The sequence below is a fragment of the Pleurodeles waltl genome, chromosome 6 (assembly GCF_031143425.1).
Source record: "Pleurodeles waltl isolate 20211129_DDA chromosome 6, aPleWal1.hap1.20221129, whole genome shotgun sequence".
NCBI lineage: Eukaryota > Metazoa > Chordata > Amphibia > Caudata > Salamandridae > Pleurodeles > Pleurodeles waltl.
In genome coordinates this window covers 215,996,721-216,015,039 of record NC_090445.1, presented here as the reverse complement: position 1 = coordinate 216,015,039, position 18,319 = coordinate 215,996,721, and the positions used below count along the sequence as shown (strand labels likewise).

Sequence of the window (18,319 nt, the reverse complement as noted above, 5' to 3'; positions counted from 1 at the left end):
TCTCCAACGAGCAGCTAGTGAGCTACTAGTGAGCTACTCGGAGCTCTCCTGGTATCTTTAAGTAGCTCTCTTGTGCTATATATATATATATATATATATATATATATATATATATATTCCAGGAACTCGTAAGTCGATGTTTGGAGAAAATGGTTGATTAAAAATCTCACTCAACCATTCCAACGACTGAGTTGGGTTTCAACAATCATGAATTATTTCAACGGCAAGATACCATTATACCATTGAGGGTGAATATGTTCTTTACACATTTTATGTTCTGTTCTAGTTAAAGATGATATTTGATCAATCCTGAAACATTGGGGAGGCTTGGTACATTGAAGCTTTGGCTGTTATGTATTACCTATTTACAAGCATTCCAAACTCATAAAACCTTTTTTTATACTACTGCTGGCAACGCTTTCTGATGCACTGGCGAGACCGCTGGTGATAATCTTAGGTGCGATGGCCACTGTTGTAATCTTATCTGATGTGGTCGCGGAACAGTACTAATAATATTAGTAGCTCACAGTGATTTTCATAGAACATAAGAAGCTCTTATTACAGAAGAGTCGGAGACACCTGCTTTAAAGTATACACTTGGGTTTAGAGAACAAAGCCCTGACAAACTCTTACTGCTGACCGTGAGTGGACTTTTCTCAGACGAGGCAAGCACACTCCATTAGAAGCTGTCCCTGAAGGGCACTTGAATTAGGATGGAACTGTCCTGGCAGGTGTGTAGAACCTTTCATTGGTCACTTTACTTGGATGACCATCAGGAAATTTGTTAAAAGTGTACCCAGGAAAGGCACGGGCACTACGATTAGTCACTCTGATGAGAGTGACATGTCATGTTCTTTAGCCATAGTCACTGGAGAGGCATGAACTCCATCACTTGGAGGTCTCCCCAGAAGGATCTATGTTGTCCTTGTAGTGACATTGCCACCTTCCTTAGCAGATCTTCCTGAAGGCGTATGGGCACTGTTAGTAAACATCCATGATCCTTAGAGGGGCTGAGATAATGCCAATAACAGATGTTATTTGATTGCTATGTGCACTTTGATAATCAGCTGCCGCCGGAAGGGCATGGACGCTTCTTTCATCAGCTCCCTAAATAGGGACATGGACATGACCACTAGCAGTGGTCACAGGAGGGGCACAAACACATTTCTAGTGTGCATCTCATGATCCAGAAATAGGATATGTAGTGCAGGTGAAGAGCACATATTGGCGGCCGGGAAACCAGGACAAGCTCCTTTTGGGGTGCTGCTATAACCCCTATTTGTTCAGAATGTTGAAGTTTCTATGTCAGGTCTGCTTATTCAAATAAAGCATCCAGTTCTAAAACCCAACTTGGTGGTACCAACACTTTTATTAGGAGATCTCCTCATGGGCGCTGGATACTTCCAATAGGAGCTCTCTGTACAGATGCACGCACCAACACGTACAGAGAGAAGGACACTTGTACCTCCAGCTGTCACTTAAGGAGCATTGACACTTCCATTTTGGTCTCGTAAGAGGCATACAGACAGCTCTCGTGTTGGAGCGCATCTTCCTATATAGGATGGACAATCCGAGTAGAAACTCTCATTCAATTAATTTAACTAGTAGATGTCTGAATTTCCCTGTTAGTCCCCAACATTGCTGAGACTGTGATTGAAGAAACTGACTGTACTCCATGAAATGTCACCGATGCTTTCGCCTCGGGTTCATGGGACCCCCTAGGAGGGAAAGGTGGTAAAGGGAATAGCTGGAATGAGAAATATTTTTACTGCATTATTTTGTACTAGATTATCACATTATTTTTAGGGTTTCAAACAGATGATTTGCATTCCGAAGAAAGAAAACGACACCCACGTAGTGGTGTGTGACCTGGGGAACCCCATGAAGAAGGGAACCGTAAGTACAAAGTATTTGATAAACTTACTATACATGCTTTAATGTAATGTGGAAGGTAGGCTCCCATTGTTGCTCCATTCAATTAGTCAAATCAAGGCGAATTTCTGGAGCTGTGTCATTGAAGGCCTTATAAATGTACATGAAATGACACAGATCTGAATCATTTTGGGTCCAGTGTATAAATACTGACTTTGCTAATATGCACAGTGCCCTGCTCTGCATAAACCCACCCCCCTCTTGTGTCTGTTCTCTTTGAGGTGCGCACTGGCCTGCTGATCAGTGTGAACAACCTGGAGGAGGTGGAAAGTAACGTAACCTTCCAGCTGCAGATAAAAAGGTAATTCCAAGGGTCAAAAAATTCCCACTTAGGGAGCCTCTCTTGCAAACTGAGTAGCTGCCATTAGGAACAAAATACATTCAGCAACGGTTTCTTACTGGAAGAACAGGAGAGAGTTCATAAACACTGATTTAAAATTATATGTTTGTGAGCATGTGTTGTCCTCATGTTTGTGTGAATGTGTATATGTACATTTGTTTGAGTACGTATATATACAGGTGCACGTGTGGTTGAGTGTGTGTATGGGGGTTTGTGTGTGTGTGTATGTATGTATGTATGTATGTATTAGAAACTCACTTCAACTCTAGCCTTGGTAGCAAAGGGCTTGATTTTAAAGTCCTCAGGAGGAAGATCCTTCTCCTACCTAGCAACCCGAACATGGAACACACTTCCCATCAATCTCAGGCAAATCGCATCACTGAAGCAGTCCAGGAAGGACCTCAAGGCCTGGCTCTTTGACTGAGCAGCACACCTTCATTCAGCGCCTTGAGACCGTATGGGTGATTAGCCGTGCTTTACAAGTCCTGATTGATTGATTGATTGATTGATTGATTTAGAGTTTGGCAGACAAGTTACTCCATCACAACTGTGACAGATATCACATCCGCCGAATCATGCTCAAAGTCTGTCAGCACAAGGTTAAGCCATTTTGTTTTACAGTAGTTCTAGATCAGAGTAGCCTAAAAATGAATGAGCATACTATATAGAGTAAAATACCTTCACACCTAGGTTGAGATCTGTGCGTGTGTTTGCATATTGCATTGATACTGCACATATAGAAAAAGCATGGAGGCAGTATCCTCTCTTGCATTTAGGATAGGATCTTCTCTACTGCAGTGTTGGGCTTGGGTTCATTTTGTAGGATAGCGTGTAGGGCGAGGGTGACCAAAGAGAATAGGAACCTTTGTCTCAATGGATGGCTTATTTTCCCAGCAAAGATGGGTCCTTGGATGTTGACAGGCCAACACATATTTAAGATAGAAGGTTGGGAAAATATTGCATTGAAGTTTATGAAATTAAAGACTGAGGATGCAGGAGCCATTTCACACTGTTCTTTGTATCTTAAATACACCTTTTGTATTGTATTATGTTCACAAAGTTATAATCCAAAATATTAGACAATGAACCTTGCTCTCCTACAGCAAGAACAGTCAGAATCCCAACAGCAATGTGGAGACTTTGCAGATTCCTGTTGCAGCTGATGCAACGCTTGACTTGCGGGGGTAAGAATCCATTAAGTTCTCAGAGAAAGTCTTGAATGAATTTTATCCATCTAGAGAATTTAATATTAAAGCCAGGTTACTAGTAGAATGCCCTAAATACAACATGAGAATTATATATCAAAGCCATCATTTATGGCCATTGAGAGTGCTTGCGTATGTGAATGACCTTGCAGAGTGCTATTATATGAGCAATACAACACCAGCGTAACCTACACCGACTCAGGGTAGCGCTTTGTGCTGAATCCAGAACCAGACTATTGAAGATAGTCTTTCTTTTGAATCTTGTGCAGGAGCTCATTGCCAGCTGAGCTTGTCCTACCACTTGCAAACTGGAAATTCATGGAACATTCCAAGAAACCACGGGACCATGGAGAAGAGGTAGTGCATATCTATGAGGTAAGAGGTAGGAGATTTTGATTAATAGTGATACAGGATTTGCCTCTGCATGGTTTGGAGCCAGGTAGAAGCTAGTGCAGTATGAGCTGTAGCCAGGCAGGTGCTTCTACTGCAAGGATTTGGAGTAGGCAGGTGCAATCATTACAGGGGTAGGGGCTACGCTAGACCCAAGCAGTGCCGAGTAGATTTGGCACTGCATTGTTTCTGGGGATATTAAATATCAGTCTTGGAACTGTTGGGTTTAAAAATCTTGGCCCACCACATGAATGTAACTTGCTATCTATGATTTACATCTAACTGTGAATGCGGTGTGAAATTACATATGTACTCTATTGTAGTATTTTGCATTTATGTGGATGTGATGTTTCTGTTGGGGTATTGTGTCACTCTGAATTCATAGTTGCTTGCCATTCTGGATACATTAGGCCTCTGCTAACAATTGTTGTATCTTTGAAGTGATGTTTTTGTATTTATGTGGACTGTTATTTTAAGGGCAGTGACATTGAGATGGGATAAGCTTTGGTCATGTTCTTGCAATTTTATCTATGAAACCTTTACTAGGATTGATCACCACAATAGATAAGGTCCCCCATCTTAGGAACTTAGGCCAGTGTCTCATTCTCTGACATGCTAGCTGGTTCTGAGATATTCTGTCAAATGTTTCCTCAAAACAGAACCCAAGGAGGAACTGTTAAAGAAGCAACTTACTTTGTGCAGAATAAATAAACCCCTGAGGTGTGAACTCACCCACCAGTCTATATCACCTTCCAAGACTATCTTTCCCCCTACCCATGATGTTGCTGATGTTGAATCCCTCACCTGAGCACCCACTCTCTACTTCCCTTCCCATTCTGATCCCTCTTCCTCACATTCTCTCGATGCTCTGTACCCTTTTCTATTGTACAGCAGTAAAATGCTGTATACCTAGGTTTGCAAAGCACAAACAGTGTGTGATTAGGTGTGGTTCTCATGTTGGGGTGCCACATATCAAAGTTATCAGGTACTACGTGACGGTTCACAGTAAGTATTAACTGTATGGAAGAAACGGATTGTAACTGGGCCATCAGTATGCTCAAATATTGCATCTGTCCTGTTGAGGGAGGATATAGTCGTCAAGGTTGTTGATGGACTGATTACATATGCAAAGTGAGACGGCTGCAAGTGAGTTTCTTGTCAGAACAGTGAGTGCTTGGTAAAAGATTGGGACAATGGGTGCTGCATCCTCAGCGTTTGTGCTGTGATGTATTCAACCCTAATTGTGCATTTATGCTGAGTACAGCATCCTTCTTTCTTGCATACTGCCTCATACACCGGAAGTCGTTCCTCCCCAACATCCTCATTTTTTTTTTTTCTCCATACAGCTGCACAACGCAGGGCCAGGGGACGTTCAAGTGGATGTGGAAATAGAATTTCCTGATCGCTATCAGGACGACTTCTTTTTGTACCTTTTACAGCTGGATCGCGATAGTGGGATCACGTGCAGCAATACCTCGAGGCTTAACCCCCTTGGCGTAAGAATGGGGATTAAGGACAACAGTCTTTTTAAAAGGAGGGCTTCATAGATTTTAAGGAGTGTCCTTATTCAGTGGCAGTCAACTTTCAACTTAAGCACCTGCCCCGTGTATTGGTATTTGCAATGTGTTACCTTCCAGACCTGCAATAACTCTACTGTAGCCATACTGTGCATTGACATGCCTTCTAACAAGAACTTCTGTTACGTCAACTTAGTACCGCACACCCGCAAAAATCACACTTATGGTCTATCGCTCTCTCTGATGGACCTAAACTCAAACCAACAGCTAGTGTAGTTTACTCTGATAAAACAGTCCAGGCCCAATATAAGAATCCATCACATCTCCAACCATGTACTCCAACCTTGATCTGATTTGATGAACCCCCTGAAAAGCAATGCTGGGGACGAACATGGAGCTTGCCTAATATACCTCCGTCCTGCCTTGATCGTATCCCTACCACAACTGAGGTGCAGTTCTGTCAATGTGATTGAGTTCTAACATGATGGCTCACTTGCTGATAGAGTACATCACATCGCTCTCCCAATTCACCTTAATACTAGTTTAGTAAATGTTGCCTATTTCAGAGGCAAACTCCCTATTTTGGGAGTTGAATTAGAAAAATTTCCATATTTTAGCATTTTCTCTCCTAAAAAAAAGTTGTACAGTCCAATGGAAGTCAATGTCAGAGTGAGAATCGTACTAATTAAACATAAACATCTCTCTGTGGAGATTTCAAATGATGCTGATCTGATGAACCCCATGTTAATCCAATTGATGGGCCTTTGTCTATCACTACCAATGGATCTCAAGATTGAGCCTATAAACCACCTGCAATTTCCAAACCACGGCTCTGCACAAATCTGCCAAAGTGCCATGTTCCTGACCCATTGAATCCTTTCCATTTATAGGGGCAACAACAAGGTAGTCACTGCACCTTACTGCCAATCTGATCAGTTGCATGGTAGTCTAGAATTGGTGTCCAGCACAAATGAACACGGAGGACTCTTGTGGTGTAGCCTGCCATTGATAACCCTGTCGCTTTTGTTTCAGCTGGAGACTGCCCAGTCCACTACGGGTTCCCCCAACAGGAGTGACCATAAAAGAGAGAAGAGGGAGGAAAAGGAGACTGGGGAAGAAACAGAGAAGGGGCCAAGTCTTTTGAAAGAACCTGTCACGATAGTAAGTAAATAAGTAAATGATGTGGAACCAATAGAGTAGTGACAGAAAAGGCATGTATTGGAATTTGATTTTTTTCAGGTAATGCTTATATCAACACCACTGTGGTGGTAGTTCATGCTGTGAAGTTATGGTTAGTTTTCTCTTTAGGGATGAAATGTTAGAAGCAGTGGAAGGTTGGGGGGGATGATGCAATGTTAGATGGTTGCCTGAGTGTATGAGAGATGCTGAGGATGTGAGCAGGCGAGGGACAACAGTAAGATGTGTACCGAGTTATATATTAAAAAGAGCGTACTTGGAGGATTAATAAAAGAAGTTGTGCTGGAAACTGGAATCATTGCCATAGGCAAGCCTCGTTGCCATTCACTCGGCCCAACAAAGACCAATGTTTTAAGTAAGCTTCTGCAGCATACCTAATTTGATACAGAATGAATTTGCAGGCAGAGTATATTCCAGTGGGTGGAGCGTCTGACTAATAGTGAGTGCTATGACTCTACCCCCATGAGGAACAGGTAACGTTTGGCATTTTTAGGTCCATACTAGAGGAGGGGCAAATTTTGTTAGACTGGCAGAGGATCATCTGTGTTCATAGCATGTGTGGCTGTAAATACTCATGCTCTACATAATCCTGTCTTTAGTGTTGGGCTTGGATGTTTGCAAGTTATTTTTCTTCAAAGAAGTCTTTTGAGTCACAGGATTGTGACTACTCCCTTGGTTCACAATGCTGTTAATTATACACTCAATTTTAGATTGTTTTTTTTTGCCATTGGGTTTGGACGTACACCTGGAGGGCTCTGAGTTTGTGTTCTATACATGCTTTGGAAAGCCACCAATCAACACTCGATGCCTTGGACACCAGGGGCTTCCTCTCTCCCTTCAGAGACAGCATTCCGTCCCTAACCATCAGCCTCAGAGAATGCAGACCTGAAAGAGATGATGGGCTGGACACCCTTCCAGCTTTGCTCTTGGTGCAGCTTGAAGTATCCCTGGTCAGAGCACTACCATGTTTGCAACCTGTGTCTCTTCCCCCAACCACTACAGTGCCTCCTGTGAATCCTGCCTCACCTTTGGCTCAAACAAGACCTATGGTTTGTTGGACACATAACAAAATGCACCAATAGGCATCCTCCAAAACTCCAGATATTTTTGGAGAATTAGATTCCTCTGGCGATGAGGAAAGCAAAAGATGCAGGTCAATCTGGAATCCCAGTATCCCAGCAAATGCAAAGTTCAGAGATAGTACTCTTTAGTGCACTAAGGAGACTAAGCTTTGGAGTCAACTAAGTCACTGCCCATGGGTGTTGCTCCTCACTGGCTGTTGTGTGCCACCTGATCCAAAGGCATCAAGCACCCCCTCTCTCAGCCAAAGCTGGTACCAAATGCCCCACTCAAGATGGTGCCACAGACGATCCGATCAACATTGAACTTTTAGTCGACAACCAGACTTGAGGTGCCAGAAGCATTGATTCTGCAGGAACTCAAGGAGGAGCTTGACGCCAAGCAGAAACATCTCTCCATTCACCCCCTCATAGGGAAGATCTCAGCAAAAATACCTTTGCTGAAGCCATCAGAGACATTTGCTTGCAAGAGATGGCTTGCCTTCAAAGAAGAACTCTCCTCGGAAGGCAAAAGCCTCTCCCACATGTTATGCATTCTCCTCCCTCTCTCCCACCTCTACCACCAACTCACCACCTTTCCCACCACACTCACACACACTATCTCCTCTGCCTCCACAAGAGTCACCTGAATGGTCCACATGCACCTCTTTGAATCCAAGCTGTCCTTATGATCCTACTGACCAATATGACCAGCCCTTAGACCCAGGACCCACATACTATAAAGCTGACACCCGCAAGCCCCCTGACTTTGACCAGTACCTGGTAAGGGCATCCCGACAGATGACACCACAACCTACAATGAGGTCATTGAGAGGGTGCTGCACACCATAAGATCGACATGCACATCTTCCAAGAGAACATCCTAGTGAACCTTCTTTCCAAGTCTAATGAGTTGGTCCAGTTCTTCCCTCTGCTTAAAGGCATGGTCAAATCTGACTAGTCAGAGGGTTACTGAGAAGATCAAGTTTGTACCTTTTATTCAATCAATCAATCAATATTTGTTTCAGCTAAAAAGCCACACAAAAATACATAAACACAGCCCTGTAGAAACAAACCAACATTTGAATAATTGAATTTGTAATAAAAGCATCATCAAACATTTTTAAAACTGTGCTGAGACTTGTCTTGTTAAATTCCAAGCTTACATGATTTAAAATGCAACAGGAAAAAATATACTTTCTGAGTTGTCTTTAAGCATAAAGCCATGGCCTCTCTACAAGAAGTGATATTATGCTTCCAGAACAGGGGCAGAGAAACTGCTTTCTTAATGGTAAAGATTTAGTGTGAAGCAGCATAAAATGTGTTAGTGTCTTTCAACTACTAATTGACACTTACTGTATTCTGAGAAATCATTTTTTGCATTAGGTTGAAGCAGTAGAGTTGCTAGCCTAAAAATATTATAAAGACTTCCCTTTAACTCCAGTTCTAGCTGGTCCAAGTAAGGTTCATAGGACCTCAAAGACTTGATTTCTAAGTACGATAGCATCAGCCTCCCTTTGTCTGCTGGTTTATGGGACACATAAAGGGTGATTTTCCAATAATGAATTTTAATAGTTCTAATACTTATTTGTTCATTAGACTCAAAATATATCAGTAATAAGACAAGCCAATCTCCCTCAAGGTATGTTTCATGTGGTACAGCCATTCTGTTTTTGATGAATCTTTGTTTTCTTGGGCATTGCGAAGTGCTCTCAAATAGATTTGAACTTCAGGATTTATGCAAGTTCTACCCCAGGACAGCATGGTTTTAAACGAATTCCTACACAGTGCTGGTTATGCCCAATTCTAATCTTAATGCTTCCATTCAAATACCAGAGTCTAGGAGCAGCATGTGCCATTGGAAGCAGTTCTCTGATTTTTGTAGCTCAGTTACTCATCTGTAGTCCCAGAGTTTGGCTTCATACAAGGATGCTGCTACTGTTTTCGTCATGTATATTTGCAGAATGGGTTTTATTGGCTCATTACCAAAATCGTTCATACGGGGCACAGCGACACCTGTGTTTTTGCTAATTTCTTTTGTCTTCTTCCTTAATAGTTTCACCCAAGATAATTTGTGGTAGAAACTAATGCCCATAAAATCAAAGACGTAGAGGCACTCCTGGGCATTTCTTCTGATGTGGAATGTTCTTTTCAGGAAAGTCTTTGGGCTCAGGGCCATGAATTCTGTTTTGTTCACATTGATGATAAGTTTTTTGAGGTCACAAAAGTCAGGGGGCATGGCCAACCTAAGATGTTGCCGGACACGAGCTGTGAAGCTCTGTGCCCCGGGCCCACCTGGAAACAGTGATTGTGAGGCAAGGGGGCTGCGCAGACGTGACAAAGACGTCCGGTCTCAACAAAGATGCTTGGTGGAGCCTGTGAGTTGCGTGGGGCCAGACCAAACCTGAGATTCCTGCATGCAGCACGACCGTGGACCTTTAGTGGAGGGCGTCTCCCAAGGCCGCAGCTGGCATCTGAGAAGCAGCAGTGAGGACACATCCGCCTCATAGATAGTAAGGAAGGACGAGGCTGTGAATCCACTAATAGTGCTCACTGGGGGAGGACCCCCCTTGCCTAATTTTGCAGCCTGGTCAGCAGGCCCACCTCGATCACCTGATTCAAAATGGCAGCTGGGCCCACCACCTGTCGGGCAGGGCAGCAACAGGCAAGTGTCCATAGGACGGTGGCACAGTGATGGAGTGGTGGGTGGCTGGTCTGGAGGGCCATTGGGGCCCGAACATATGGATCTACACTGCTGGGGACTGAGTCTGGTGAGCTGAACACTGCAGTGGCCCAAAGGACTGGGAAGGAGCCGAGGCACTGACAGTGGGGTCACCCCCTACAGAGGAACTGGATATTCTGCGCTGCTGGGGGAGCCCAACTTACTAAGGACCAGAAACTGCTGAGATCGGGAGGGGCCCCTACCTAAGCCACCAGGGCTCTGTGCCTGGAACTGGGGTCCTGTATAATCCCGGGCAGCCTGGTGCCCGCCCACCAAGGAACCCACAGGTCACCCAGGCCCCATACCCAGAGACAGGAGTGCTGGTTAGCGGTCCCTGATCCTAGGGGCCAAACCGGGCAAGGTGGGGCCCCCACTTCATTCTGGTCTCTGGAAGGAGAGCTACTGGACTGCTGTACCAGGGGTTGGTGAGCTTGCTGGCCTAAAACAAGAGGAGGTGAGGGGCTGAAGACTCAGACAGCTGGACGGGCACTACACTGAGGCAGCCACTCCACTGCAGACACTGTTTTTGCAGGCAGCACCAAGGTTTGAGGTAGTCGGGGGAGTTTGTGTCAGCAGAGGTACGTGGCTGGCCCCTTAAGGAGGTTCGGTTGGCACTGCGGCCCGAGCGTGTCCCCCCATCGGGCTAAGGAGTTGACCCGGTTGGTGGGGGAGAGGCCAGGGTAGTGGGCGGCTGGACCCCACAAAGGTGGCAGCAGACCCCGGGCAAGGCAGCCCCCATGCTCTTCACCACTGTACATCCTTATCCTGAGCATGCTGCATAACAACCCTGTGAGCAAGATGGTGCACAACAGGCAATCACGGATGGGCCCATCACCTGTCGGGCAGGGCAACCAGGAGATTGCCCTGATGACTACCCCCCCCCCCTATGCCTGGTGAAGTGCTGGAGGTCCACATAGCAGCACTATTTGTGGCTATATGAGATACCAAGATGGCATTGGAGGAGAAGATTGATGGTGTGGCTGTAGACCTTGGCCTACTGAGAGTGGACTACTGCAAATTGACTGATAGGGTGGGAGAAACCGAGAAGGAGGTACAGCAGATGCAGTCCATGATTAAGGAACATGATAAACAATGGGCTGTTCCGAGACAGAGTAGAGACAGAGGATGTGGAGGTCCACTCCAGCCACAACAATGTAAGAGTGGTGGGCCTCTCATAATGCAGCGAAGGGCACAGTATGGAGCTCCAAATTCTTCACAGTCGAAAGAGCCCACAGGGTGCCAGGAAGCCCTCCATGGCCAAGGGAACCCCCCCAGATCAGTAGTGGTCCATCTTCTGAATTACTGGGACAGAGACGACATCCTCCAATACACCCAGGTGCATAGCCCTTGGCAGGTGGATGGGGAATGGTGAACATCTGCCCCGACTACACTCAGGCATTTCAGCACCAGCGAGAAAGTTTGTGGCCGTGAAGCAACATTTGCGAGCTCTTGCCTTGAAATATGCATTACTGTTCCCCACTAAATTTCGAGTTTTGGATTAGAAGCGTACCTTCTTCTTTACAGCAGCTATGGAGGCTTGGAAATGGCAAGAGTGCAAGAGCTGCACTCACCTGATAGAGCAGGAAACCCAAACAAGGGAAGACTGGACAGTGATTGGGTCCAAAAGGAAAGGCTGCTGCCGGTCGAGTGCAACCCCAATAAAGGTGCAGGCGGAGACAGAGAGGGCAAAAGTAGTGACCGAGCTGCAACACATGTGCACTATAACAACGAGCATTAGATGGGCTGAACTGGCAAACACTTCTAAGGATAGTGAGGACTCACCTACTGATTCCCTGCATGGCGGGAAGCATGATAAGGGACGGCGATAACCCCAACGAATTAAAATCTGCTTGGTGACAGTATGAACTCCGTAGAGCCAATGGGTGATGCCTGGGCTGTCTGGTAGATGATAACAGTCCAAATCCTTTAGGCCTTATGTGGTCACTGATGAGTAATTCATAAGGGCTGTGCCCGCACACTTAATTGAAATTTGCAATTCTGATTTAAATATGCAGTTTTTGGTATGATTTACACGCTGTTCATTATGGTGGGGCAACAAGCATCTCGGACATTGGGGGGTGGGTAGTTCTGAGCCCACAGCATGAGGTCATTGGGAGGGGAGTGTTAGGGGTACTGGACTTTATTCATCGGGGACATGGAAGCGACAACAAGGCCTCGGAGGGGCTGGGACAGGGGGACACAGCGGGGAACCTACTGGCTAATGGAGGATGAGCGTGATGTCCTGGGCCAAGGTTTTTCCATGAAGGTTCTTTCTTGGAACATAAATGGTTTGGGGACAAACATAAACGTGGGGTGGTGAGAAAATATCTAACTAGACATGACCCGGACATCATCCTGTTGCAGGAAACACACCTGCTAAATAATAACTGTGGGTTTCTGGGTAGAGGCAGGTACAAACTGCTGGCACATGTGGGATTTACCTAGGGATTCAGGGGGTGGGAATCCTGATTCACCGCTCCCTGACACTGGAGATACTCCACACTTGGGTGGATAAAAGCAGATATCAGGCTGCCATCCGTGGCCGAAGTTATGGGAAGGACGTGATCATAGGGTCATGGTACTTTCACCAGTCTACAATCCCTTGGTCTCAAACATATAAGGGCCTGGTTGACACACTCCCCGGATGCATTGGCGATTGTGGGCGTGACCTCAACTTGATACTACAAGGGGACATGGACAGAGTGAGAGGGTGCTGGGGACTGAGCACAACCTGACACAAGACAAGCCACATTTGTGGAAGCCATGGGCCAAGCTGACCTGTGGTGTGTGGCAAATCCCAATATACATCAGTACTCATACGCCACCATGTCACAAGGGGCTATGTCCTGAATGGACTATTTTCTTATGCCCAAGCACCAGCTGGGTAGATACTCTGATACTGCCTTCCTTTCCTGCAGCATTTTGGACCATTCACCACTGCTTACTATTCTTCATATGCGGATACTCAGCTGAACAGCACCATGGAGACTTGACGCTTGGGAACTAAAGAATAGGGACACTGTTGGACCTGGCATCCTTGGTGTGGTCTCACCTAACTTTTTGCCTCTGCTTCCCAGATTGTTGCTATGTGCTGGACTCTGTTTTTGCTGTTTTTATTATTCTGGGCACTTTACCACTGCTGACCCGTGCTAAAGTGCAAGTGCTTCCTATGTGAAATTGTATGTGTAATTGGCTTTTCCATGATTGGCATATTTGATTTACTAGTAAGTCCCTAGTAAAGTGTACTAGAGGTGCCTAGGGCCTGTAAATCAAATGCTACTAGTGGGCCTGCAGCACTGATTGTGCCACCCACATGCGTAGCCCTGTAAACATGGCTCAGACCTGCCACTGCAGTGTGTGTGTGTGTGTGTGTAGTTTTAACTGCCAATTTGACTTGGCAAGGGTATCCACTTGCTAGGCATAAACCTTCCCTTTTTATACATGTAAGGCACCCCTGCGGTAGGCCCTAGGTAGCCCCATGGGCAGGGTATACTGGATGTTAAAGGGGACATGGACTGATGTGTTTTACATGCCCTAACAGTGAAATACTGCTAATTTCAGTATTCACTGTTGCAAGGCCTATCCCTCTCATAGCTTAACATAGCATAGGGGCTGCCTTTAAATATCCTTAAAGTGAGTTTCCCTTTGAGAGCAGATAGAAATGTGGAGTTTGGGGTCTCTGAACTCACAATTTAAAAATACATCTGTTAGTGAAGTTGGTTTTTAGATTGTTAGTTTGAAAATGCCACTTTTAGAAAGTAGGTATTTTCTTGCTTAAACCATTCTGTGTCTCTGCCTGTTTGTGGATTCCCTGTCTGGGTCAGACTGACAGCTGGGCTGTTTGTGAATCTCCTCTAGACAGTGCCACAAAGGGAGCTTGGGTGTAACCTGCATCTCCTGATGAGCCATCTGGGCTAGAGTGGAGGGAGGAGTGGTCACTTACAAGTGAATGGGCTGTGCAGTCTCCAACCCCTTGGTGTGTGTCTGGGGCCTGGCCTGGGCAAGGCAGGATCCTGTAAACAACAGAGACTTTTCTTTGAAGTTGGGCAACTTCAAAGGCAGAAAGGGGTATAAGCATTGGACCCAAAACCGCAGACTTTAGATCACTTCTGGATTCAAGAGGAACCTCTGCCAAGGAGAAGAGCTGAAGAGCTGAGGAAAAGTGCTGCCCCTGCCTGTGACTATGCTTTGTTGCGCTATCCTGCAGTTGTTGCCTCTGCCTGTTAAAGGGGACAAAGACTGAACTTTGTTGTGCATTCCTGCTTGAGAGGTATCTCCAAGGGCTTGGACTGAGCTTGCCTCCTGGTTTTGAAGCTTCAGGGACAGCAAAGGCTTCACCAAACAGTCTCTGATTCTGCATGCTGTGGACTCTAGCTTGTCAGAGAGTGCCATTCCAGTTCCTGGGCCCCTGAGAGTGAATTTCTAGTAAAATCCTGTGAAACGACGCCAGACGACGCTGTGTGACTTCGCAAGGATGCCGCTGCATGAAACCCGTGATGCCTCCTGCACCTGAAGCCGTGGACCTCGTAGAAGCGCGACAATGCCACCGACATCGTAGGCCCTGCATCACCGACACCGCTGACATCCCAAGAACTGGCAAGATCAGAGTGTCGTAGCACAGGTGTTCGTGACACCCGACTCCATTGCAGCGCCTGTGACCCTGTGATGTGACTTCGACCTTGTGACGACGCCCTGCAGCATTGTGACTTCGCCGGAGTTTGACTTTGCCAGAGGTGCCCAGGGACTGAGTCCTCGCAACCGACGCCGCCTTACCTCCACCGCTCCGCAGCAAGGACCCAACGGCATGCCTCCGGTCCTTCACCTCGCAAGACCGGAACCAATGTCACCTCGGATCCAGTGACGCCTCACTCCCCGACTCCATGCACCGGCTTGTTTTCCACACTTTTTTGCTAAGGTGCTGTACCTGGTGACTCCGTAAACAGCACCAGTGGCGTCTTATGGTGGGAAACGACTCTGTCACAACGCCGCTTAACATCAAATTGCATCATTGGTGCTTTTAGGCACTATTTTGTGTGTTTTTAATTTCTAAAGTCATATTTTTAATTGTGTATTGTGGATTTTTATCGTATTTTGTCTTGTTTACTTAGATAAATATTTATAATTTTTCTAAACCTGTGTGGTGTCCATTTTGTAGTGTTTCACTGTATGTGTTGGTACAAATACTTTACACATTGCCTTTGGGTTAAGCCTTTCTGCTCGTGCCAAGCTACCAAGGGGGTGAGTAGGGGTTAACCAGGTGTGTTCCTCCTTTGCCCTGAATAGAGTTAGGGTCCTTGCTTGGACAAGGGGCAACCAGACGGCCAATCAGAGACCCGATTTCTAACATTGATGATCAGCAGTGAGGATAGAACCTGTATTTGCACTTGACATATAGGCCCCCATTATAACAATGGCAGTAAAAACCGCCTACCGCCGCATTGACGGCCGCCAAAATACCGTCACCGCGGCTACCATCCGTCCGCCATATTATGATCACTGACGGACTTCCGCCAGAAGAAGGGCGGAATCCGGCAGTGATCATACTGGCGGATGATGGTAAGGTGGCACTGCTACCACCAGCACCGCCACGCCAGCCGTATCATGACCTGCGATACGGCCTGGCGGTGTTCTGCTGGCAGGGCACTGCCGACGGTAGCAGCGCTCCTTCCCGTTCCCTTCCGGAAGACCTCCTCCCCCAAGGTAAGTCAGGCTTCCGACATGGGAGGGGGGGGTGTTGTGTGTGAGTGTCTGAGTGTGTGCATGAATGTGTGAGTGTGTGCGTGAATGCGTCTGTGTATGTTGTGTTGTTTGCGTGGTTGTATGCGTGCAAGTGAATGCATGTAAGAATGGTGAAGTGAGTGCGTGTCTGCATGTCAGTGCGATCATTGTAAGAATGTGTGTGAGCATGTCTGGAAGTATGCATGTATGAATGCATGTATGCCAGTGTGTGTATGAATGCATGTATGCCAGTGTTTCTATGAATGTGTATATGCCAGTGTGAGTGATTGGGTGTATGCGTGGTGCATGTCTGCGAGTGTGTGCGTGTATGAGGGGTGGGGGGAGTGTGAGGATCAGAGGGGCTGGGAGGGTGTGTGTGAGGATTGGAGGTGGGGGGTGTGTGTGAGGATCGGAGGGGCTGGGGGGAGTTTGGATGGAGGGGGGTGTCAGATGTCTGTTCGGGGGAAGGGAGCTGCCTACCAGTGACAGGGAAGGAATTCCCTGTCACTGGTAGGGCCTACGCCATGGTTTTTGCCACGAAAACCATGGTGGTAGGCAGGCTCATAATGCCGTCTGCGGTACTATTCCGGCCGCCGTGCTGGAGATTGACATCTCTGGCCCGGCGGCTGATACCACCATGGCAGTATGAGTGGAGAAGTGGCAGGTTGGCTGCAGCCAACACTCCATTCTCATAATGTGGCGGTATGTACTGCCAGCCTGTTGGCGTTACTACCAGCCACATGTCCACTCATCGCCAGGGTCACAAGGACGCCCACAGTGATTAAGTGTACACCACTGTTTTCAGTGCAGACCATTACATGCCACATACTACTTGATTTTTGCTTTTTCTCTTTTTGGGACTTTTTCTGCTTCCATTTTTTGTGCTTTTTCTTGAACATCTCATTGGGAACACCTTGGAACTTTGCACTTTTGACTTGCCATCATGTCTCAATCTGGAGATGCACCAGCTGGAGCTGTTTTTGGGTTGGAGAAGCTGGAGAGTTATACAGTTGCTAAACTGAAACAGTTCAGTAAGGATCTTGCCTGTCCCATTAGGAGCTCTGCCAGGAAGAAGGAGCTGAAAAAGGCACTGAGGTCCTGGATGACAGCCAATGAGGTTGGGGGGCACACAGAGGAGACGCTTGAGAGTGAGAAGGTGCAAGACAGCCATGAGGGCATAGTAGATGTACCTGTTCTGCCAGGGAGGAGGGTCTCCAGGGCAGGTAGCAGTGTATGCTTTAAGGGTCTAACTCCTGGAGAGTTGCAGAACAGACAGGCAGAGAGGGTGCACCTGTTTGAATTAGAGAAGATAAGATGGAGAGGGGGATGGAAGAGAGGAGGATAGCGATTAAGGAGAAAAAGATGCTCTTGGCTCATGAGCTTAGTTTGAGGGAACTAGATCAGAGGAGCCAGTCTAGTAGAGATGGTGGCAGCAGTATCACAGTGCAGCCTGCGAGGAGGGTGCACATTCACAAAGACCTAGTTAAGGATTACAAGAGGGAGGATGACATATACTTGTGGTTTAAGGGGTATGAGCCTGCTCTCCACATGAACATGGTCCCTGAAGCACATTGGGGGGGCGGGTCTGTGGAGGCACTTTGAGGTAGAAGGGAGGGACACCTTTACATCCTTAGGGGATCCTCAGGGACTCACCTACACTATCATTAAGGACACCCAGTACTTTTCAGCACTTAGCAGATAGTGTAAGAGAAGAAAAGCAAAACTTTTTGGTTAGGTGTACATACACTGAACTTGTTTTGTATATTATTCTCTTATGAAAAGTACACAATGACAAAGTGGTAAGTAGTTGCAAGTACTTATCCCACCACTGCCACCAATGTAGGAGGCTGGCCTGGCTTATAGTGGGTACCAAGGGGTACTTACACTCTGTACCAGGTCCAGTTATCCCTTATTAGTGTAGAAGAGGTGTTTCTCGCAGCTTAGGCTGATAGAAGGTAGCTATAGCAGAGCAGCTTAGGCTGAACTAGGAGACATGCAAAGCTCCTACTATACCACTGGTGTCATATGCACAATATCATAAGAAAACACAATACACAGATATACTAAAAATAAAGGTACTTTATTTGTATGACAATATGCCAAAAGTATCTCAGTGAGTACCCTCAGTATGAGGATGCCAAATATACACAAGATATATGTACACAATACCAAAAATATGCAGTAATAGCAAAAGGAAGTAATGCAAGCAATGTAAAGTTACAGTAGATTGCAATAGGAGC

The 18,319-nt window shown here is 46.3% G+C and overlaps 1 protein-coding gene across 2 annotated transcripts in view; it reads left to right on the top strand.

The window, feature by feature from the left end:
* Nucleotides 1-18,319, top strand: part of ITGA2B (integrin subunit alpha 2b) — a 327,605-nt gene that overhangs the window by 240,024 nt on the left and 69,262 nt on the right. For both annotated transcript variants that reach the window (XM_069237913.1, XM_069237914.1), the window contains exons 21-26: nucleotides 1,807-1,896; nucleotides 2,154-2,233; nucleotides 3,376-3,456; nucleotides 3,747-3,852; nucleotides 5,214-5,363; nucleotides 6,417-6,545. In XM_069237913.1, coding sequence (XP_069094014.1) covers nucleotides 1,807-1,896; nucleotides 2,154-2,233; nucleotides 3,376-3,456; nucleotides 3,747-3,852; nucleotides 5,214-5,363; nucleotides 6,417-6,545 — 636 coding nt within the window. The remainder of the gene's footprint in view (nucleotides 1-1,806; nucleotides 1,897-2,153; nucleotides 2,234-3,375; nucleotides 3,457-3,746; nucleotides 3,853-5,213; nucleotides 5,364-6,416; nucleotides 6,546-18,319) is intronic.